General features: G+C 32.4%; 2 protein-coding genes across 4 annotated transcripts; one reads left to right on the plus strand and one right to left on the minus strand.

The window, feature by feature from the left end:
- The first annotated feature begins 9,260 nt into the window (after window positions 1-9,260).
- On the plus strand, window positions 9,261-14,272 carry LOC140880722 (uncharacterized). Of its 3 annotated transcripts, none has more exons than XM_073285410.1 (15): window positions 9,261-9,447; window positions 9,522-9,565; window positions 9,653-9,746; window positions 9,851-9,962; window positions 10,038-10,108; window positions 10,481-10,544; window positions 10,955-11,017; window positions 11,626-11,697; window positions 11,804-11,905; window positions 12,379-12,453; window positions 12,662-12,763; window positions 12,981-13,097; window positions 13,172-13,228; window positions 13,313-13,390; window positions 13,617-14,272. In XM_073285410.1, the coding sequence occupies exons 1-14, from the start codon at window positions 9,302-9,304 to the stop codon at window positions 13,370-13,372; spliced, it is 1,179 nt and encodes a 392-aa protein (XP_073141511.1). In that variant the 5' UTR covers window positions 9,261-9,301; the 3' UTR covers window positions 13,373-13,390; window positions 13,617-14,272. The 3 variants fall into 3 exon arrangements, with proteins under 3 accessions (XP_073141511.1, XP_073141510.1, XP_073141509.1); XM_073285409.1 differs by having other exon boundaries at window positions 13,836-14,272; XM_073285408.1 differs by having other exon boundaries at window positions 13,911-14,272.
- A 264-nt stretch (window positions 14,273-14,536) lies between these two features.
- On the minus strand, window positions 14,537-15,460 carry LOC140884629 (reticulon-like protein B23). The gene is made up of 3 exons (XM_073291440.1): window positions 15,061-15,460; window positions 14,904-14,973; window positions 14,537-14,832 (listed from the first exon to the last, which is right to left on the minus strand). The coding sequence occupies exons 1-3, from the start codon at window positions 15,451-15,453 to the stop codon at window positions 14,726-14,728; spliced, it is 570 nt and encodes a 189-aa protein (XP_073147541.1). The 5' UTR covers window positions 15,454-15,460; the 3' UTR covers window positions 14,537-14,725.
- Between the last annotated feature and the right edge of the window lie 9,233 nt (window positions 15,461-24,693).

Genomic DNA, 24,693 nt, shown 5'->3' on the forward strand with positions numbered 1-24,693 from the left:
AAAGATAGCTCAATGTCAATAGGAATGTCATCATCTTCAGAAAACAAGTAAACATGTATTGTTTTCTTGGTGAAGTCACTTGAATATACAAAAATCTACGATATTATAGGCTTGATACATAAGATGATACGTGCTTTATATATAGGTAGTAGGCCTTTGACAATCTCTTTGATTGTCATGGCATCAAAATCCATAAAAACTAAAGATACAAGTCAAGAAATACAATAATCTTTTAAAATGATGAAAAAAAGGAATTTATCATGTATATGATTCTCATCACTGGAGTTAGACTCAAGGTGATATTTACAATCCCCAACACACTTTCTGCAAAAAGATATATATTTTTTTCAAAAGGTAGTTTCGTACTTATAAATGAGAAAACAAACTCAAATCATATACACATCTCTAAGGTGGAAATGATTCTATCAATTTTTGGCCAACACGTAGGAAAGAAAAAAAAAAGACATCTAGATATTATTTAATTATGAAGAAAAGATACACGTAAAAACTATATATATATATCTCACCTTGATTTAGTAACATGTAGCTATTTGGTAACACATCCTAGCCATAAAAGGATTGATTTTATTCTTTTCTGCATGCAAACAACTGGGATAAATACCTGACAAATCGAAAAGCATTAGGTATCAGCATTATCAATAGCTATGTAATATAGACAGGAAGGAGTCACCCATGACAAATGATTAAATCACCATGATCTGATTTGATAAAAATACAGTGATTCTATTCCCACTCAAGGATTAAAAACACCAAAGGATAAGAAAAATCCTGGGTCGAATTACTTGTCTGAGTAAATAGACATTCTTGGCGGGAAGAACGATAGCGAGAGAGGGAGGAAGGGTCAGATGATGGGCCTGAAAGGGATAGAACTATCAGCAAGATTATTCTTCGTGTATATCTCTACAAAGAAATTTTATTCTAAAATTATCTGGGAAGATCCCATGTTCAACACTAAAAAATCATTGTCTTCATCATTAGTAAAAAACAAAAAGATAACATCTGCACCTTTAGGAAATATTGATATTGCATGAGATAATAAATATCTCTCACTTGCCCTCAACTAATCAGCCACATTAGAGGATGTGTGCAACCAAAAACAGAAAAGAAGAAAGAACGAATAATTTGTTTTCAACATCATCGTTTCAACCAAAACCAATTTTTGTACCTTTTAAGGCCACATAATTTGATGATATGACAAACATGTCAATGATGAAAATCACAGAGGATGGGAACTTCCATACCTACAAGATGAAAAGTTAGATTATAGATGATACCCACACTCATTAGGTAAAATGTGTAACACACAAAATTAATTAGTCATATCTAACGCGGTCTACCGAGCGAAAAAAAAGGTATTTCACAATATCCAAATGGGAAGAGGTCTCACCAAGTTCTTTTTTTAAAAAAAATAAATATATCGGCATGAGATCAAATATAATAATGAAACATACCATCATGGCCATGAGAAAGATCTTGAAGTTACTTGAAATGATGACTATAAGCAACAACTCTTTCCACATGTGGAATCAATGCGTAAGTGAATCAATTTCAGCCATTCCATTTTAGAAGAAGAATGCAATAGTTAGAAAGAAAAGAGATAGAGAACTAAATAAGAGTCATAACACGTTGAAACCTTATGCTGAATTGAAATAGTTGCTATTAACCACTTTGTGCACGTATTTCCATCAAATTTATAATTTCAGTTTGATACTGTATCAGTACGAATTCTAGAAGTATCACATGCAAGTTTTAATATAAACTGTGTGGGTCATACTATTATGCTTTAGCCCCTCATCAAGTGGGATTTGCATCAAGAGACGCTGAGTTGCAGCTAATGCAATATCCACTCCATTTTCAAGCTCATGGATGTTTCAACAACCCAGCAATGCCACAATACTTTGTCTTACCTTCTATTTGCTCATGATCACAAAGTACGGTTCCTACAAATTTTCAAAGTTTGATTATCATAGATGTCTACCTCTAATTGTAGCATCCTTTTCTTTTTCAATTAGAAGAACACGGATGAAATGGTGAAGTAACAGAACCAAGGGAAACTATTCGAATGACATCATGTACTTAAAGCAACCTGACTCAGCAATTCATTTATCCAATAACACTTTGTTTGGTGCTTATCAGTCATTGATGATGTAAAATCATATTACGGTGTAAAAAAAACTGCATACTTGAGTTCATAACGGTGTAAAAACTATAGCGTGGGAGAACCTTTGTGGTTTTCGTCGTGGATTGTTGGTGTATCGGAGAGTCGTAGAGTCTGAGCCCCAGTAATATCCATCTCGTTATTGTTCTTGTTCTTTGGTTTCTCTGTTTCTTTGATTTTGGTTGTGCAGGTTCAGATTAGATCCAAGAAGAATAAGAAGAATAGCGGATCGAAGCTGGGCGATGAATTCCTAACAGCGGTATCAGAGCCACGGATTGGTTGCAGCTGGTCCGCCGCTGCCCCGCCTGGTCAGTCGCTGCCGCCGTGAGTCGTTGCCGCCATGAGCCGCCTTACTGGTTTGTTGGAATCGAAACTCTTGCGTAGAGTTTCTCTCTGCTATATTTGCTGGAACCTCTTTTTTCGATTTAGTAGTCTAATCGCTGGCCACGGATTTATGTGCTGAGATTACATGCTGGTAGAATCCTAGGATTTATTTGCTTGATTGGTTACTATTGTGTTTCCATTTTCGTGGTTATATTTATTTCCGCCGTGTTCTCTGTTATTTTTGTGATTTATCAGATTTTCGTGTGAAATATGTTTTGTGTGGTTTACTGTTTTTCTGTATGAAAATTTGTTGGTTTTGTCCTTTGTGTTTTTTTGTGTGTGTTGACTGGATATAACCTCGTACCTTTTAATGGTAAAACATATTTTTCAATATGGCAGTAGAAAATGAAAGGAATTTTGATTCAACAAAAAGTTTTCAAAGCGATAAATCTTTCATATTCTGCCACTGAAACTCCTGAGAAAATAGCTGAAATAGATGAATTTTCTTATTCTTATATAATTTTGAATTTATCTGACTCTGTGTTAAGGAAAGTTGGTAAACTAAAATCAGCTAAAGAAATTTGGGAAAAATTGAAAGAACTTTATACTGAGACTTCGTTGCCTACTGCCTAATAAATTGTTTTTGCTTGAAAAAAATTTTCGGTTCAAACTTGATTTGAATAAAGACTTGTTAGAGGAAGATCCACAAATCGGTTCAAACTTGTTCAAATATATTAAGCTAACTGGGGATTCAACAAAAAAAATTTCGGTTCAAACTTGAATAGATGAAAATCTGGATGTGTTTACCAAACTTGTTCAATATATTAAGCTAACTGGGGATGATCATATTGATGATTACACCCCTATTGTGCTTTTAAATGTTATTCTCGATTCTTACAGTGATGTGAAATCTGCCATTAATTATGGTAGAGATAAGATTTCATTAGAAACTGTTGTGAATGGTTTAAAAAGTAAAGAGATAGATTTAAAAACTAATAAGGGTAATAATAATTCGGGTGAGGTTATGCATGTTAGAGGAAGATCCACAAATCGTTTTCAAATATCTTCAGACAACCATAACCAATTTTCTGTTAAAAATCGAGGTAAGAGTAAGTCAAGATACCAGTCGAGGTCTAATAATAGAAAATGTTATAATTGTGGTGAAATTGGTCATTTTATTTGAGATTGTTCTAGGCCTATGCAAAACCATAATCAAGATTTGAAAAATCAGCATGATGATAATGCTAACATGACTTCTTGTAGTGAAAATTTGGGTGATGTTTTTACGGTGACTGAGATATGTGATGTGCCTAATGTGAACTCTGTGTATTCTAGTTCTTTGACTGAAAATGAATGGCTTGTTGATTCTACGTGCACGTTTCATATTTCTCCTTTTAAAAACATATTTTCTAATTATCAAGAAGTGAACCATGGGTCAGTTTGTATGGCGAATGATAAATCGTGTCAAGTTGTTGGTCTTGGTGACGTCTCTTTAAAATTTTATTCTGGTTATATGTTAACCTTGAAAAATGTGAGACATGTGCCTGATTTATGCCATAATCTGATTTCTTGTGCTGCATTAGAAGAAGATGATTTGCAGGGAAAATGGGGTAATGGAGTGATGAAAATTTTGAAATGATGTTTAGTAATTTCAAAGCCTCCAAAAGAAGAAACTTATATGTTTGTCATGCTGAATTTGATTCTCGTGTTCCTGGTAGGCAATCTAGAGTTAAGTTTCTAAATTCCCTCATTCTTGAACCTGTCACTGTTCCAAACAAGGTGGAACACTTACTTGATTTATGTTTTGATTTTGAAAAAGTGCAGAATGTGCCTAATGTGGATGAATTGCCTGCTAATCTGTCTAAAAATGTTATTGATGATCAAGTTAATGCTGATGTGCATGAGGACATTGCTGAAAATGTGCCTAAAATGATCTTTGTGATTTGAATGATTTTCAGTTAGCGAGAGATAGAGATAGAATGAATGTTAGACAACCACAATGAGCTGAAATATTTTTTCCTATCATGATGTTTACTATTATGAGTATTATGCTTGCGTTTATGCTTCAGTTTGATTGGGAGATGAAATATTTTGATGTTAGATTCAAGTATGCAGTCGCAAAAGATATGGTTTATATTGCAAAATTCATTTATTATGTGAGAACTGTGTGTTCTTATGATGAGTTAAGATTTCATCTGAAAATTTGTAAACTTTGTGTTGTCGTTGTAGTTTACTTTGTGTTTGCTACATGTTTTGATGTGTATTAACTTTGTGTTCTGTTGTGGGGCGATGATGATGTTGTAGGTGACTCTCCAAAACCAGTGAACCGACGTTGGACCAAAAGGTGGAGAATTGTTGGGCTTTGGCCTAACTTGATTTCTTTTTCCCAGTCCATTCCAAAGTATCTTTATATATTTCTTCTCCAGCCCTAAATTGTGTAAGCTGCCAGAGAGAGATAAAGGAGTGTTCTGCTTTTGAAAGAGAGAGAGGCCGTGAGATTAGAGAAAGAGCAAGAGAGGTTGAAGGTTGCTTGGTGTGCTACTTTCTTCCTTGACCTAGTGTTCTTGATGTCTTTGCTCATCCCCTGCTTTGTGCAGTTTCTGTGTGTTTTTTCTTTCTCACTCGGTCCCGTTTGGCTGGCTCTTTCTACTGTGTGTTATGTAAACCGAGCTTGGTTGGGGCGTGGGAGAACCTTTGTGGTCTTCGTCGTGGATTGCTGGTGTATCGGAGAGTCGTAACGTCTGAGCCCCGGTAATATCCATCTCGTTATTGTTCTTGTTCTTTGGTTTCTCTGTTTCTTTGCTTTTGGTTGTGGAGGTTCAGATTAGATCCAAGAAGAAGAAGAAGAATGGCGGACCGAAGCTGGACGACGGATTCCTAACAGTGAAGAATCACAAAAAACAGACGGATGACAGATTATTAAAAAAAATTGAACAGAGATCTTTTGCACGCATTTTTGTTTTTATATACTTGATATATTTGATGATGATGTTTTTGTAAAATTGCTTATTATGATGAGATCAAAATTATCAAACTATGTACATAGTACATAAGGTTCCAATTTCCTAGAAGATTGAAATTTCAAAATTCTTTGGTTTTTATTTGCTTATAAATAAAGTGAAGATTCACAAAGAAAAAAAGGCAGATGAAAAATTATTTTAAAAAAAATGAACAGAGATTTTTTGCACGTATTTTATAGTATATATTATACAAATAATATTACATTGAATTTACTATTAACTAAAATAAAATAAAAATAATTAATTTACTGCAGTTTAATCTCTTCTCAACTTATTTATTTAACAACTTTTATTGACAATGAAAGTGTGTTGCCATGTGTGTCGCACGTGTCTTTTCTCAGTTATTTTAAATGTATAAACATGCAAGGTGTGTGCAAGTACAGAGTGTCTAAAAAGGTGTCTTTAAAATTGCTTAGGCGTTGCACGAAAGACGTCTATAAAATTGTTTAGGCGTGGGACGATAACTCACCATCTCAATTTGCGTAGCTGAATTTTTACGCCTTTTCACATTAATATATATATATATATATATACATAGATGAAAAGAATGAAAGATGTCATAAATTTTGAGTTTGAGTTCGATACAACAAAATGTTAAAAAATATGAAGATAAACAAAAATAATAAACATTTTTTATGAACACTTAGATGTCCTCTAAATAGCCACTTAAACAGAGTCTGGTCGTCTACCAACTACCTATCCTTTTTTTTATAACACTAGTCGGGAGTCTCGGGACCAATTTGGATCACGATAATCAAGGGTGGATTCAGGATGTTGGCTATGGGGGTTGCCTACAATTTAACAAAATATTAAAAGAGAAAAGATAAATTACAACATCAATTATATTTAATTAATTAAGCATCAACAATATGTTTTAAACATAGTACTATTTATAACTTGAAGGAATTTGACGTGCATTAGAATTGTCAAAGTCTTCAATAATAACATTAATACAAAAATTTTTAGCAATTTCTCTTTCAATGCATATTATTAATGCATTCGAGTGAAAAGTATCATTCAGTTTGCTTTGAAACCCAATTTTGTCAATATTTATGGTTGATAATGATCTTTTCTATAATAGTTGAAGGAACTAGAAGAGTAAACACAAACATAATCACTCTAAAAATAAGGTCATATATATATATTTTGTTCTCCCTTTCTCTTGTATTTGTTTTAAATTAAATATGTTCTTTTATTTACTAAAAAAATATATATGTCTATCTTCATATATATATATATATATATATATATATATATATATATATATAGGGGTGACAAATTTTACATAAATCCCAACCCGTCCCGATTCCCGTTCCGTTCCCGTCCTGAATTTTTTTCTTCCCAAACTTTTCCCGACCCGATCAATTTTGGGATCGGGATCGGGATCGGGATCGGGATAGAAAACTCTTCCCGACGGGATTTCCGACCCGACCCGAATATAAAAATAATTTTTTTAATAATATTTTTTAATTAAAAAAATAATTTTTTTTAATTTTATGTTTTAATATTAATGTTTTATAATTATATACCATATAATTTTTTTTATATTTATCTTTTTTAATATTAACGTTGAGACAATAATTGAGTTATAAATTTTTATTTTGTTTTTTATTATTATGAATAATTATATATATATTTTTTATTAATCAAGTCGTTGTTTTAGTTTATTTGTAATGTACTAAAAAATGTTTTAGTTTTTTAGTGGTTATATATAAAGAAATTTTAATTTATTTGTAATATATTAAGAAACTGTTTGATTTTTTTCATAATTTTTTTTAAAAAATATTTACATAGAATTTTTTTTTAAAAAAATATTATTCGAGATTACCCTCTCCCGATTCGACGGGATCCTGAATGTTCGAGATCCCGAATGTTCGGGATCCCGAACATTCGGGTTCCGAAACTTCTCGGGTGCGGGATCGGGAGAAAAAAAATATCTCAATTTCTATCGGGACGGGAATCGGGTAAGGGGGTTACGGGGCGGGTCCCGACCCGATTCCACCCCTATATATGAGAGGAGTATAACTTTATAGGGTATATTAAAAAGATCTCAGTAGATATATAAATTATTTAGATATTTGGAGTTGTCTCTTCGATTAACTTATCGCTCATCTTTTTCATTTGTTATATACTGTCATTTTATTTTATATATGTTTAGAGAATAAATTTTAATTTTCAGTAAATAAAATTTATCATTAATTAAAAATAATAATAAATAACCAAATAATAATAATTTATATATTTAAATAAAAAATTAAAAATAATAGTAAATAATCAATTTTTTTTTTAAAATTTAGATATTTGGTGGCATTAAGAAGATGAAAAGAGATCAACCCCAAAAGGTAGCTCAAGAGAAGGGTAATACCGAAGTCCATATATGATATATGTAAGAACTCTATCCAATCGATATTGGACAACTAATACTATGGATGAAAATGGGTCGGGTCTAAACCCGTTTTGGCTGGGCGGGTTTAGACCCGGCTAAGCGGGTCCGAGATGAGTCTCGGGTTTGGCCAAACCCGTCCCGGACTCGCCTTGCCAAAGTATATATACATATATATATAAATTTAAAATATACATGTATATATAATAATAAATATAAAATATATATGTATTATTAATAATATATAATTATATTTATATACTAAATAATTAATATTTTATCCATAATTTGAGTGTATAATATTATTGGATTTAAATAAATTTATTTTATTATGATATGTTTAGTGTAAAAATGTATCATTATAATGTTTTTTTTGGCTAATAACTATTAATCAAGTACAAGTTGATAAATTTTAATTTGTGCGAATATTTTTTTGTATTAAATATTATCGATATATATTTGAAATTAAATTTAATGATTTTTTTTAATTTTTAAAATTTTAAACTTTAATTAATTTTAAATTATTTAATTTATGACGGATTTAATGAGTCTAACCCGGATTGGACTCGTGGTTTTACCAAACCCGCTCCAGACCCATCAAGTTTTCATCCTTAACTAACACATCTTTCTCACGCTTCAAAATGAACATCTGGAGTTTACAAGAAAATGGGTGACCCAACTATGACAAAATGAGTGATCCGTTCACGACAAGGAAAATGTCAATTAGAGACCAAAAAATAGGCATCTAATAGGTCTCTAATCGAAAATCGAGAATGATAAAAAAAGTTCGGTCTCAAATTTGAGAATGATATGGATAGAGCTGTCAAAACGGGCCAGCGAAACGGGCCAATCCGCAACCCACCAAAACCCGCCAATTGGCAAGAAGGGCCGGCCCACCAATTAGGCGGGTTGAGAAATTATCAACCCAACCCGTCTATTTGGTGGCGCGGGGGCGGACGGGCCGACCCGCCAATTTTCAGTTATATTTGGTGGGTTGGGGCGGGTTGCCCTGCAACCTACCACAACCCACCACTTAGCGGGCCGGGGCGGGGCATGCCGGCCTAACATTTAGGTAGGTTGGAAATTTGTCAACCTAACTCGCCTATTTAGCGATACGAGACGGGCCAATTCAACGTATGAACCCACTTTGACAGCTATAATTAAAATTAAAACTTGATAACGTAGGTGACTAAAATCGTAATTTGATAAGATCACGTGACCAAAAAAATTAAAATTTCCCAATTTTTTTTTAAAAAAAATATTTACGAATATAATAGAAAGGGTGTCTTGTGTTTCAAAAAAAAATAAAAAATAGAAAGGGTGTCTTGTATTATTAGCATATGAAATTAATCCCCTCCCAATGTGCCTGAGAAACCAAAACAGGAAAGGATAGCAATGGCGACTCCTCTTCCCCTTCCCTATCTCTACCGTGTCAAATCAACTCAGCCTTCCCATCCCCGCAGGAGGCTCTGTATCTTATGCGCCGACTCTTCCACCCCAAATCGCGGCTTTGGGTCCAACTCCAGAAAGGCCGATAAAAAGTTCAGCTTCATTTTCATGTCTTTTCTTCACTACACTTATTAATTATGCTCATGATTTCGCTTTTCTGGGACAGGAAATCATCTTCTTCTCAGCAATCTTCCACCACTTCACCTTACCGTAAGTTGGCAGTAACGCTGTTCCTGCTTTCTATTCTGTTTAAAAAAATTGTTTTTTTTAATAATATGTATATAATCTTTGTTGCAGAGGCTCCGGGCTTAAGTTCTTCAACTGGTGGCAAAATGAAGTACATTTCTCCCGATGATCTGGAGTTCCAGCAACGCCTAGAACAAGTTAAAAAGTAATTTTCCGTTCTAGTTTTGCAGACACTTGAAAAGATACATCTTGGATTTGGTTATTTAAGTTATTATGACACGATGACCATAAACTCCTGTCGCCTGTAAGGTCGGCACTTGCCCAAAAAAAGGCAGAGGAGGAGAATCAATATGGGGCAATTGATTATGATGCTCCCACTCAGACTAGTAGTAGCACAGACTCGGTGGGACTGGGAACTAAGGTAATATCATGATTACCAGTAACTTACTTTTATGCATCCGGGTTAATTGATTGCCGATTCAATGCTTTCTGGTAGATTGGAGTTGGAATTGCTGTCATTGCTTTTGGGTTGGTTTTTACTCTTGGAGACTTTCTCCCTTCTGGAAGGTATGAATTTATAGAACGTTCTTGGCACATGCGGGAGTGATAAGCTCCTGAAGTTTTGTTGTGTCAGGATTTTCAAGAATATTTTGTGTCATGCTGTGTACCGTGTATTTTAATTAGAGGAGTGATTGCCTGCTCTACACAAATGTCTTTCAAGACAGGGACTTTGAGGGCTTTTGATCCAGTTGCCAACTTCGTGCCTTGTTCCCATTATCTACACTTGAGCAGATGCGTCGAATCAAACTCATCATTGAAAATCTATGTCCATACATTCGGCCAAGCTTGAACTCCTTAAGTGTCAACATGTTTAGATTTTTAATATGAAAGTTCGACCATCTGCAACTTTCTGATATACCCATTGAAATTGTATTGCAGCATTACAAGGGAGGCTGATTTAGCTGATGAAAAAATTTCGAAAGAAGAGAGAGCAAATTTGGAGGTTAGCCTGACATTCTTGGATTTTTTAGCAATGTTCTAAGATTATAACTGTGAAGTTTCATTTCTATCCACAGCTTCCTTTGTCATTGCTAACACACGTAAAATCCTAATAGCTCTTAAAGCCCTGTCGCTTGTTTAAAATTTTCTTGTGCATGCTGTATTCAGTCAAGTCAAATCTATGCAACATTTCTTGTTGTTGTACTTGTAATTATCCTATGTATATGTTCTCCAGACCTGTATAACCATTCACTTGATTTAATTATTTTGGTTTTCGCTTTACCTGCGTTGATTTTATTGTTTAAAAGAGACCGACCCCCCACCCCCCCCCCCCCCCCCAAACAACTGTTTTTCCCCTTTCTGTCTCTGTCAGTACTAGAGTTTTTAACAATAAGGTATTCTGATGTTGCGCAGGAGAGGCTGAAGAAATTTGAACAAACACTTGCTATATCTCCTGAGGATTCAACTGCGCTCGAAGTGAGTAGTAATGTCACATGTGAGATTATATTTTATTTATTTTTTTATTATGCTGCAACACCTTTGATTGTCAATTACTAAATCAGTCCATCATATAACATAATTAGTAAACCATTTTGTTCAAGAAAAAATTATGTGCAAATGTGCAGGTCAGATGATCTGGAGATCTGACCTGCAATATTTAGATGTTCACTATTCGAAAACTCTAGGGAAGCATTTGCACTGCTAAACTCTAGAACAAGATAGCTTTGGAACAAGTGTAGAAGTGGTCCTAACTTTTGTATTTTGCCACTCTGACCAAGCAAAGCCTCCTGCCTGTTTTTTGCAAGCCTTTTATGCTCATAAACAATGTACCTGGGGCCAAGATTCATGTCTTGTTTGTTCTATGGTGGCTGATCTAAATACATCCTGATAAGATACTAATCATGTTACGCAACTGCTCGAGTTTGTGGGAAACCACCTCAGATAATTCTTGTTGTGGCTTTTTAAACAATTTATTTTAAATAGATGAAAGAAAGTCAAGACCTAAACTGCACCAGTTTATGGTTTAAGCTTGCTGTTGGCCATGTTAAACCCTTACAAACAAGTTTATTCAAGCATATTTACAGGGAGCTGCAGTGACCTTGGCGGAAATGAGAGAATATAAAAGAGCTGCAACATTGCTTGAAAAATTGAGTGAGGTTTGCCGTATATTGCTGTTAATTTTGTTACCATTACAAACATCTGCAGATTGTAAATATCTGATGCTGGGCCTTCTGTTTCTAATTGACCTACTTTGATATGCAGAAAAAGGAAAATGACCCTGATGTTTTCCGTTTGCTTGGTGAAGTCAAATATGCGCTCCAAGACTATGAGGGAAGTGCAAATGCATACAGAAGTGCTTCCATGGTTAGTATATTTTAGACTTATGGGCTTGCGATTTGTTTGGTGTGAAGGGTGTGGCAATTCACGGAGGAAAGGGCTACCCACCTCGCTTTGTTCCCCTTCCATATATTGATACCTAACCCACCCACACCCTTGTTTAGTTACTGAATCCTGTTCTTGAGGATTTTATTTATTTCACTTGAAAACACTGTCCACAATGTAACTTGGACTCGTGATTCAATATATGTTAAAAGGAACACTATTGTTTTTCCATACTTCATTCGCAAGTTAAAATCAGGGAATAACTGTTTTGTAACTTTTTAGCAATTCCTGCATGAGGTTGACCTTCTTGTGAGCTGTATATCCTTGTCACTACTTATATCATGCACAAACATGCAAAAAAAAAAAACAAAACTAGTCCTTTTCATATCTCAGGAGAACTGGTAGTTGAGGTAATATTACTCCATGGCTGAATACCCTCCTTTACTTACCTGCAGGCATCAAGGAGTACCGATTTTGAAGTCCTTCGTGGTCTTACAAATGCATTGCTAGCTTCCAAAAAACCTGATCAGGTTGTTCAAAATTACCTTGCTTTATCTCTCAATGGAGGGTTGTTTATCAGCATGAATGCTGTAATTTATTCCTAGAGTATTTCAAATTTCATTGATACAACTCAATCAAATTTATGTATAGCCTTCTTTTGATTAGCGAACCGTTTGGGGTTAATATTGTAACGTGACTGCTTATCATTCAGTGCCAATGTATGTGGTTCATTTGTAGGCTGTTCAAGTGCTCCTGGCATCTCGTGAAAGGCTGGATAAAGAAAAGTCCAGCAATAATAACGACATGGCTGGAACAAGTTCTGCTGTGGATCCCATTCAAGTGAGTTGTCAAGCTTTTAAATATCATTTTTTTTGGCATATACATCTGGTTCAGTCCATAAAAACATGCAATCCATACTTGATTCCTTGACCCATGATTGTGGCAACTTACCATTTTGGGTAGACCTGTTACTGTAATTTATATTCAGATAAAGCATTAGATTTAGCATATAGGTGTGGTGATTAAAGTCAAGTGTCCTGTATTTTTAAATTCTCAGGTGAACTTGCTTCTCGGGAAAGCCTACGCAGATTGGGGTCACATCAGTGATGCAGTTTCTGTTTATGATCAACTCATTGCTAACCACCCTGATGATTTCAGGGGTTACTTAGCTAAGGTTGATTTGAGTGACAAAATTATTTATGTTTTAAGTACCAAGCTTGCATGGCTTTTGAATCTTGATTTCTGTAGGGAATAATGCTAAAACAGAATGGGAGCAGAGGTGATGCAGAAAGGATGTTCATACAGGTGACCACAAAAAATGTCCCTTTTTAGTTTTCACAACCTAATTCTTCAAGCCACTCTTTCATTATAAATCGAATGTATGCGCAGGCACGGTTCTTCGCACCAGATGAAGCAAAGGTGCTCGTTGACAAGTATTCACGACGATGACCAGTCATTTGCTATGAGGTACGAAATATAAGAACTTCGAATATATAATTAACAATTGGTGGCAGCATGCAGTCCTCCGGTTGTGCTTTGTTTGGCTACCATAACTTTGACTATTATTAGTAGTTTGAATAAGTAGAATTTGGGAAACCACATGTTTTTCACCCATAATTTGCATACCCACCAATTTTAGAAGCATCGACTAAACAAAAGGAAAAAATTTCTAAGCTGCCAATTTTTCTTGCAGGAAGGGAACATTTTTTTTCCTGCTACATGAATTGGTGTACAAAAACTTCAGTTTTTATTCGTTCATTTTCGTATATACAATCCATGTGATTCTTATGCGTGCTATATGAGATAGATAGCTGTAAACGTTTATTACCCTTCTGGATTCTTTAGTTACTTCATGAGGAACAAATTGGTGAGTTTGGATCGATCTGGGTCTGGTTTTGTCATGAATTCACAGAAAATAAAGAACTTGGTGTGCCATCTGATTGAAGTTGGCCCCAGGCACAACAAAACTAAAGCTTCTTTGACGCAGCACCAGGAGAGGCGTTCGTTGATCGGCGATGATCAGTTACTCTCCAATAATGGCAGTGGTGGGAAGCACAAAAATAAGATCCCTAAAGGATTTGTGCCGGTATACGTGGGTTCAGAACAATGTAGATTCCTCGTCCCGACTAGATTCCTGTCTGTGCCCGAATTTAGGATTGTGATGGAAACGGCTGCAGAAGAATTTGGATACGAGAAAGAAGGGGGATTAAGGATTCCTTGTGATGAACGTGCTTTTGAGCAGTTATTAGAGAAGTGTCATGTAGCCTGCAAGAGCAACTCCAAATCTATGTAGCTAGTTAGATACATGTACTTGTGTATGTATATATATATGTTTATATAAGTTTTTCTCGTCTTGTGTTCGTATTTTCTATGCACATACATTCACATACTCGTGAGAATTAAAATTGGTTGCACTTGGAGTAATTCATTTTTGTAGGTACCACCGGAAGACGAATATGATCTTGTTCTCATGACATTTCTCATGATAAATATGTATAGTATATATATCTCACAAGTGCCAAGATGCCTCTTCAAACTTCGAGAGCCACAAAATTGAACTATGCAACAACAATATAAGCAATCCAAGAAGCAAATTGACAGAGAGGTAACTCATGCGTTGCGTGAAAGAACGAGAAATGAAAGTTCAATTTTACTTGAAGTTGAGAACATTCATTATACAGAAACAAGTGGAAGTAAATTGGTTCCTATATTAATCAATACTCTCATTTCTTATATGTAAACATCATCTTCTAACAAGGAAAAATGGATGATTCAGAAGTGGTGGCCTGATCTTGTAGATCATCAGTTGTTATCCTGCAAAGAATTTCTGATCCAAGAAAATCTTGGCAGACCTATGCTGCTGCTCTGTGAATTCTCAACAAACTTATACAGACAAAATAAGCACAACCCTGCAACATCGGAGGTTTGATTGAATGCATAAAAGTAAAGAGATAATGGAGAAAATTTCAACAAGATATACCTATATATGCAACCGTGAAACCTGAGAGAGCTCTGCCCATCACCGATAGCACATACAGACTGCATACCACCTGCGGCCACCACACGATTATGAAATATTATCTCCCCGTCTCGATCAGAAAACCATCTGATTTTGGTTTGAATCGAGTGAAAAGTACCTTGAAAAAGAGGCGCTTGTCGTGGCCGGTAGCGGCGACGCGGAGGACGGACTCGGCGGCGCCGAGTGTGTTGGCGAGACAGGCGAAGAAGGAGGTGGCGGAGTCCTGGGAGATCTGCCAGTGGAGCGGGTCCACCGGGACGGCGACGTTCATATGGCGGAAGAGGAGGCCAAGGATGGCGAGAGAACAGAGGAGAACGATGAAGACATCGGCGAATAGGGAGACGATGCTGGAATTCCGGTAAGCGCAGTGGTAGTAGACCAGCGTCCCGCTCAGCACCGCCCCAACCACCACCATCGCTAAACCGTTGATTTTATCGGATTTTACGTACCACTCCGGCAAGGATATAAGCTTTAATTTAATTTTAAAATAATTATTATTTTTCATCCTCATTTCATTTATAATCAAATTTATAGTGACAAGGTTGAAGTTTCGAGTGAGTTAAATATCAAATGTTTATCCTATTATTTATTACACTGTTTTTAACGGATCGAACCGGCCGATTCGATCGGATACAGGTCTCTGGTCCTGTTCGAAACACCCCAAAAAACCGTTTAAACGGTTCAACTGCTCAGAATCGGTCAAGAACCGATCAAAATCGGTCGAACCAGCCAAGAACCGGCCAAAAAATCGGTCGAACCGATTTTTCAATTTTTTTTTTAAAAATTAGTCTTTTAAATTTTAATTTAAAATTTTATTATATACATATACATGATTATTTGGAATTTGTACTTCGTTAAAAATATTATTTTAGTATTATTAGAGTTTTTTTTAATTAATTAATTAATTTTTAAAAATATATATATTACTATAATTAATATTTTGAATATATTTATATAGTTTTTTATTTTTTAAACTATGATAAATATATTCTTGTCTATTTATATACATATTTTAGGTTTTTAAAATTTAAAAGATAATATTAATTATATTATATTATATAAACGGTTTTTCGGTCCGACCGTCCGGTTAAAACGGTCGGACCGGTTGGACCATTTTTTGAAGGTAGACCGGTTCGATCACCGGTTCGGTTATGAAAACATTGATTTACTATAAATCTATTACTATTATTATTAATTATTAATAATAATAATAATAATAATAATATTATTATTATTATTATTATTATTATTATTATTATTATTATTATTATTATTATTATTATATGATTATTTCTGCTATAATTCAGATTAAACCAGATGTTCATATACAACAGAAGGAAGAGACCAACATTGTCTCCATAGCTTCTTCTTCTATTCAGCCTCCTCCTGATATCAAAGATTTTAAAATAAAATCTTCCATGTCAGAATTAGAAAAATTCATAGAAGAAAAATTTAAAAATTTTAATGTTTCCACTTTAGATGGCAAAATGGATGATAATTTTTCTATCTTAGATAATGAAATAAATAAATTAAAATGGGCTGATAGACCTACTCATAATAAATATTATTATAGTAGACCTACTCCTATGGATGTTCTTAATGAAGAACAAGAATATATTATTTCTAATAATTATAATGGGAAAAGCATTTATGAATGGAATATTGATGGTTTTGCAGATAAGCATATTTATAATATTGCTCACCGTATGCTTATGTATAGCACTGTTTGTAAGAATAATGGTAATACTGATAAAAATATTGCTAAAATGCTTACAGCAGGCTTTACTGGCCAACTTAAAGGTTGGTGGGATAATTATTTATCTCAAACTCATAGAGATAAAATTTTAGGAACTATAAAAATTGAGAATAATATTCCCACTGAGAATGCAATATATACTTTAATCATGACTATGATTGATCATTTTACAGGTCGATTTACTGATAATAGTGAGAATATTCGTATTTTGCTTAGTAATTTACGTTGCAAAACTCTTACTGATTTTAGATGGTATAAAGATACTTTTCTATCTAGAATTTATGAATTACATGACTGTAATACTAGTCAATGGAAAGCCAAATTTATTGATGGTCTTCCAGGTTTATTTGCTGAAAGAGTTAGAAAAATTCTAAGAAAAGATAATTTGTCTATTCCTTATGATAGTTATACTTATGAAAAACTTATTAGCACTTGTATCCAAGAAGGTCTAGCTCTTTGTAATGAATTAAAGCTAGATAAACAAATAAAAAGATAAAATTTATTAGAAAAAAGACAACTTGGTAAATTTTGTGACCAATTTGGTATTGATATGCCTAAAGATAAGAATAATTTACCTGAGACTAGTAGATCTAATAGATCTCACAGATTTTATAAAAAACGTCGTCACTTATCTGAAAAACAAAAAGATAAGAAAGAAAAACGTAAAGAGTTACGTAGACAGAAAAAGTCATATCCCAAGAAAAAATATAAAGTTATTTGTCATAAATGTGGTAAAGAAGGTCATTATGCTAATAAGTGTTGGACAAAAGAAAAGATTAAAAATCTTGATATAGATAATAGTATTAAAGAAAAATTATTTAATATCTTTCTAACTTCTGATTCTGAAAATAGTTCAGAAAAAGAATCTTATAGTTCTGAGGATATTAATGCCTTAGAAAATGATTCGATTATCTCAGATTCCGATACTGAGGATTGTAATGCTTGTATTCAAGGACAAGTATGCACTAGGAAAGATGATAATGATGAGTTTTATAAACTTATGTCTCAATTTGAGGATATTAATATTAATGTTCTCGATAATAATAATATTTTAGAATTTCTTAAGAGGATTAAGGATCCTAGTTTAATTTCTAGTATCATTGATAAAATGGATAGTAATTCATCTGATAATAATAAGACAGAAAGTCTTATTAATCCTACTTATTTAATATCCTATGTATGATTTGTAATATCCTATAATAATGCTTTATCTATGTTTTCCTGGTTTCAGAATGGTATCAGAGCCATGGTGGTAAATAATGTATTGTTTAGTGATTGATTTAGTACAAAAGTTTCATAAAAATGAATCTTTCTAAGATCAATAATGATATTGTTCAAAACAGTATTATTGAAGAATATGATATTCCTAATAATTTGAAATTATTAAACAAATGGACTATTCCTAAAGTAGAACCAAAATTGGTTTATAAATTAGGAACTTTTGAACGATTAGGTTTAAAACAAGTAGTAAAAACTACTGAAAAATCTATTCATCTTCATAGAAATGAGATGGTAATTAGTTTATTAAACAAAAAGGATATTTTACCTTTTCAAAAAACTCATAAGTTTTTACATATAGGTTTAGTGCAAATTGCTTTTAAACCTCTTACTTTAGAAGGACTACCAGAAAGCTTTTTAGCAGCTTTACGTGATGGTAGAAATTTAAATTGGAAACAATCCCTTATGGGAATAATTCAGTCTAGTCTGGCTCATAGACCAGTATATTTTGATGTTTATCCAAATCTCTCTTTATCTTTATCTGATATAAATATTCTTGATGTTTTGACATTAAATGTTAAAACTCATGGTTATAATTATATTCCTGGAACAGAAGTTATATGTATCTGTTATAGAATATATTTTAAACCTTTATTTACTTTAAATCCTATGTGTAAAAGAGTAGATAAAGATTTGAATGAAACAATTCTTATAGAGACAAATTTTAGTAGATCTAAGATCACTACTCGTAGATCTATCAAATGGAAACAAATTATATTTCTTGAAAATTGGAAAATTGAACAAGTTGTTCCTAGAAATCTTATTATAAATAGTGATTTACAAAATATTATTCAAAATAATGAATGATCTGTAGAAATACAGTTTCATAATGAACAAAGAAGATTATTGCCTTCCTCTGCTAGATCACTTTCCAGAACGAGATCTATGTATTCTCATATTTCTCCTGTAGACTATATGATTGATATACCTCAATCATCCAGAGCATCCACTTCTCAAATAAGAGAAGACTATGGATCTCAATCCTCTAAAGAGGATGTAGTTGATGAATTAATTATTAAAAATAATATTGTTCATGGTATTCATAATGTTCAAAATATTAGAGACACTGATACAATATCAAAAATGAATTTTATATAGTTGTTTTTATGGATAGTACGCCCAAACTTGATTTTTCTAAAGGATCTTTTGCTAGGCAAAAGATTAATTCTGAATTTTATCTTCCAAAATGGAATCTTTTCAGAAATTGGTATTTTCAAAGTTTTTCTGAAAAAGAATATGATATCATAAGATATGAATTCTATTCTTTCTGCGAAAAGCATAATAAATTAATTCCTTTTGTTCCTTGATTTATTAGAACTTATGTGATTGATTATATCAATGTTATTGAAAGAACTTATAAACTTTCTTCTGGTTCTATACAGAAATCTTTGTATCCTCCTCAGCAATCTTTTCAAATTGAAAAGAATAATAAAATTTTAAGTTTTGCTTCTTTCTCTAAATTGTTTGAGAATGATGCTTTGCAGGTTACTGTTAAACATATTAACCAAATTTTGGAAAAACAAAATTACACTAATCTTTATTTGACTATTTTAGGAGAAGAAATTACTTCTTTACATAATAGAATTGAAATGATTATTTCTGCTATAATTCAGATTAAACCAGATGTTCATATACAACAGAAGGAAGAGACCAACATTCGGTGACTATTCAAGATTTAGTTCATGAGATTAATAATCTCAAGAAAGAAGTAAAAATTTTACAAAATGATAATTTAGTTCTTCATAAAAGAATTAATCAAATTGAGAAAGGAAAAGAAAAAGTTTATGATCAAAGAAATTTTCAGAATACTGAAAATGATTATGATCAGGAGAATTATTTTCAAAAATTATCTTTATTTGATGACAATCATCTTTCTGTTTTGAGCATGATTATATCTCAAAAGTGGTATACTAATATTACCCTTTTAATTGATAACTCTTATAAGAAAAATTTTGTTGCTATGATTGATAGTGGTGCTGACTTAAATGTTATACAAGAAGGTCTTATACCTACAAAATATTTTCATAAGACTACTCATTCTTTATCTCATGCAGGTGGAGAACCCCTTGATATAAATTATAAATTACCTAAAGCTTATATTTGCAAGGATAAGAATTGTATTGTTACTAGCTTCTAACTTGCTAAAAATATTTCTAGCCAACTTATACTTGGTCTTCCTTTTATTTATAAAATTTATCCTTTAACTCATATAGATGAAAAAGGTATCACAGGTACCTTTGAAGGAAAACCTATTTCTTTTCAGTTCATTACAAAACCTATTAATAGAATTTTAAATGAGTTGCAGGATAAAATTGATAGAAAGATTTTTCATATAAATTCTTTAAAAGAGGAAGTCAGTTCCTTAACTATTGAAGAAAAATTGAAGAATCCTAAATTACAGGAAAAAATTCAATTTGTTCATAATAAATTTTCTTTAGAAATCTGTAATGATCATCCCAATGCTTTCTGGGATAGAAAGAAACATATTGTTTCTCTTCCTTATGAGGAAACTTTTGATGAAAAAAGCATTCCTACCAAGGCTCGTCCTTGTCAAATGAATTCTGAATATTTAGAATTATGTAAGAATGAAATAAAATCTTTATTAGATAAGAAGTTGATAACTTCTTCTCAGTCTCCTTGGTCTTGTACTGCTTTTTATGTTAATAAACATTCAGAGAAGGAAAGAGGAGTTCCCAGGTTAGTAATAAATTACAAACCTCTTAATAAAGTTTTGAAATGGATTAGGCATCCTATTCCTAACAAAAAAGATTTATTAGATAGACTTTTTAATGCTTTAATATTTTCAAAGTTTGATTTAAAATCAGGATATTGGCAGATTCAAATAAAAGAATCTGACAGATACAAAACTGCTTTTAATGTTCCAATAGGACATTACGAATGGACAGTTATGCCATTTGGACTGAAGAATGCCCCTTCAGACTTTCAACAAATTATGAATGATATATTTTATCCTTTTAGTAATTTTATCATTGTTTATATTGATGATATTCTAGTCTTTTCTAAAGACATTGAATCTCATTTTAAACACTTAGAAATATTTAGAAAAGTAGTTATTCAAAACGGTCTTGTTATATCAAAACCAAAAATGTCTTTATTTCAGACCAATATTAGATTCCTTGGTCATATGATAGAAAAAGGAAAAATTATTCCTATACAAAGAAGTATAGAATTTGGTTCTAAATTTCCTGATAAAATAACTGATAAAACTCAGTTACAAAGATTTTTAGGAAGTCTTAATTATATATCTTCCTATATTAAAAATCTTACTAATGATTCTGCTATTTTATATGATAGACTCAAGAAGAATCCCCCTCCTTGGACTATAGAACATACTGAGGCTGTTAGAAAAATAAAGGAAAAGGTTAAAAATATTCCTTGTCTTATGTTGGCTAATCCCCAATGGGAAAAAATTATTGAAACAGATGCTTCTGATATAGGTTTTGGAGGAATTCTTAAACAGGTTAATCCTGATACCAAACAAGAATATCTTGTTAGATTTTATTCTGGTAAATGGAATGGTGCTCAGAAAAATTATGCTACCATAGCTAAAGAAATTCTTGCTATAGTTAGATGTGTTTTAAAATTTCAAGATGATTTATATAATCAAAAATTTATAATTAAAACAGATTGTAGATCTGCTAAATTTATGTTTCAAAAAGATTTTAAACATGATGTTTCTAAGCAAATGTTTGCTAGATGGCAAGCTCATTTAGCGCCTTTTGATTTTGAAATTATTTATAAAAAAGGTGAAGATAATAATCTGCCTGATTTCTTAACTCGAGAATACTTGTCATATTTACAGGTATGAGTAATCCTGGTAGGGGAAATCATTCCTCTTATAGAGGAAGAGGTGGAAGAGGAGCATCTCCTCAAATAATTGCTCAACATGGCAATAAAAAGCTTATAGCTCAGAATATTGCTAGTTCATCGGGGAGTAATACTCCAGACAAAAATAATCCATTATATGATGAGTTTCAAGAATTCTTGAAACAGAAAAAAGAAAAAGAAGGTAATATTCCAGATTCATCGGCATCATATGCTAATATTATAAAAGAAAATGATAATGATTCTCAATATATTGAGAGTGAATATCAAGACTTGATTTTTCTTATAGAAGAAAAAGACATCCAATGGATGGAAACTCCGTGGACTATCATGGAAAGATATTTATCCAACACATTATATGTGAATGGATCTCATAAACAAAGAGGATTTTATGAAAATATCCTTTTGTCCACTAATACCGTGGAAATTACTCATTTTTCTGGTAATACTCAACAACAAGGAGTTTATAACTTCTCAAAATTCATTGCCAAAAAGATTATATCTATTGAAGAATGGGGAATATCTCCACTAGTTGAAAAAGAATTTTCATACAATAAAATGAATTTTAAATTCAATTATTGGGATTATGTAGAAGGTTTTAATAAAACCTTATTTTATGAAAATCAAAAAAGAAAACATTCGTGGTTTTTAAAAGTCTGCGAAAATGTTTTTCATCACCCAGTTCCTAACTGGTTTTTAGACTGGTGGAAGATATTTGGTCCCTCGGCAAAAATTTTACCTGAAATCCTTAAAGGATTAATGGAAGAATGGATTGGCTGTTCTCCAAAAATTCAAGAATTATCTTCTAATACTATTGAAGGCAAGACATCTTGCATGTTCTTTATTGAATTCGGTATTCCATGGATTTGGAAATGGAAACCCCAAGCTGGTTATACAGACAGAGGAATCCCTTGTTTATGGAGAAAAAGTTTAACAAAATTCTGGGAAAAAATGATAAGAGAAGACCCAGAGACAAGAAAAGTGTATAGTGATGAAACCATTCAAAGTATTAATGAGAAAATCAAAGCTTATAAGCATGATTTGGAAAATAAAAAAGAGAAAGAGACTCCTAGTACTTTCAAAATTATTACCCAAAAATATTCAGAGATTTATTCCAAAAAAAAAATGGTTGAGTTATATCTTGAAGAAATGAAGAAAGATCTTTGCAGAAATCTTTCATACCCAGATTCAAAATCAGACACTTCTATGACATCGGAATCAAGTAATACAAAATTCCATCGACAAATGTTACAGGATGCACAAGATCCTGAGGAAGAAATTATAGACTTTTTCATTGATAAAGTCTTTGATTATTTAAAAGAGTCATTAAAAGAGAATATTAAAAAGAGTGGATTATAATGGATGAACACAAAGATATCTATCCCAGATTTTTCTGCTACATACAGTGGAAAAAGAATTTTGATCAAATCATTATTAAAGGCCATAATAAGAGGCAGAAGAGTATTAAAAAAAACTATTCTTATCTACAAAGGAAGAGGATTCTCAAAGACACCAAGAAATCAATAAAATATCATAATGCTAAATTTCAGCATTGTATGAAGAAATATCCGGAAACTCCTGAATGCATTCATCAACAACTACCAAGAGACATGATGTGATTGCCATAATAATGGCTTGCGTAATATATTAGCATGGTTATGATGGCCATCAAGGACCACTCAAAGTGGTGAGGACCACAAAGAAATTGGTGCACTACTTTAATAAAGTAGTTTGGAATTATTTACTTTTATAAAGTAAAGTTATATTATTTTTAATACTGTTTTATTTTTTAAATTGGAATCCGGGGTTTCATGTCCGGCTCTTCCCTCTATTTATAGGATAGTTTTCAGTTTTGTAAGTACACTGCAATTTAGAATACTACTCTCTCTTATAATCTCTTTTGTAATTATACTCTTGAAGCTTTCAGAAATAAAACTTCTTCTGGTTTTATTGTAAGTTTCCTTGTTCTCTTTAAATTTTATTTTGTTATATAAATTTTTTATTTTTGTGTATTTAGCCTGAATGGCAGGCTAAACTATTTTGTACTAAATCATGATCTGACAATATAATTATTTATAACTTGGTTCTTATGTTGTTTATGGATTCATAAAAACATAAATCAAGTTATTATAGGTTAAATCACAGGTTCAAATATTTGATTAAAAGTTCTCATTTAGCTCATTAGCCGTTTAGCCGTGTGAAGGCGTTTAGGCATTTCCGAGCGATTTTTTTGAGAATTGATAATCAAATTATTTGGTAATATCCTATGTATGATTTGTAATATCCTATAATAATGCTTTATCTATGTTTTCCTGGTTTCAGAATGTATTAGTGGACAAAAGGAGATTTTCATAAAATCCTCTTTGTTTATGAGATCCATTCACATATGATGTGTTGGATAAATATCTTTTCATTCTGAAACCAGGAAAACATAGATAAAACATTATTATAGGATATTACAAATCATACATAGGATATTATCAAATAATTTGATTATCAATTATCAAAAAAATCGCTCGGAAACGCCTAAACGCCTTCACACGGCTAAACGGCTAAAGAGCTAAAAGAGAACTTTTTAATCAAATATTTGAACCTGTGATTTAACCTATAATAACTTGATTTATGTTTTTATGAATCCATAAACAACATAAGAACCAAGTTATAAATAATTATATTGTCAGATCATGATTTAGTACAAAATAGTTTAGCCTGCCATTCAGGCTAAATACACAAAAATAAAAAATTTATATAACAAAATAAAATTTAAAGAGAACAAGGAAACTTACAATAAAACCAGAAGAAGTTTTATTTCTGAAAGCTTCAAGAGTATAATTACAAAAGAGATTTATTATTATTATTAAAGTGTCCAGT

Source organism: Henckelia pumila, chromosome 2, assembly GCF_033568475.1.
Source record: "Henckelia pumila isolate YLH828 chromosome 2, ASM3356847v2, whole genome shotgun sequence".
Lineage (NCBI taxonomy): Eukaryota > Viridiplantae > Streptophyta > Magnoliopsida > Lamiales > Gesneriaceae > Henckelia > Henckelia pumila.

What these genes read in the sequence shown, in the direction of transcription:
- LOC140880722 (XM_073285410.1), top strand. Translation starts at nt 9,302, where the DNA reads ATGGCGACTCCTCTTCCCCTTCCCTATCTCTACCGTGTCAAATCAACT. An exon ending in TCCAGAAAGGCCGATAAAAA is followed by an intron (nt 9,448 to 9,521) that starts GTTCAGCTTCAT and finishes TTTCTGGGACAG; the next exon opens with GAAATCATCTTCTTCTCAGC. An exon ending in CAGAAAGGATGTTCATACAG is followed by an intron (nt 13,229 to 13,312) that starts GTGACCACAAAA and finishes ATGTATGCGCAG; the next exon opens with GCACGGTTCTTCGCACCAGA.
- LOC140884629 (XM_073291440.1), bottom strand. Translation starts at nt 15,453, where the DNA reads ATGAGGATGAAAAATAATAATTATTTTAAAATTAAATTAAAGCTTATA. An exon ending in ACAAGCGCCTCTTTTTCAAG is followed by an intron (nt 14,974 to 15,060) that starts GTACTTTTCACT and finishes TGGTGGCCGCAG; the next exon opens with GTGGTATGCAGTCTGTATGT. An exon ending in TTTCACGGTTGCATATATAG is followed by an intron (nt 14,833 to 14,903) that starts GTATATCTTGTT and finishes CCGATGTTGCAG; the next exon opens with GGTTGTGCTTATTTTGTCTG.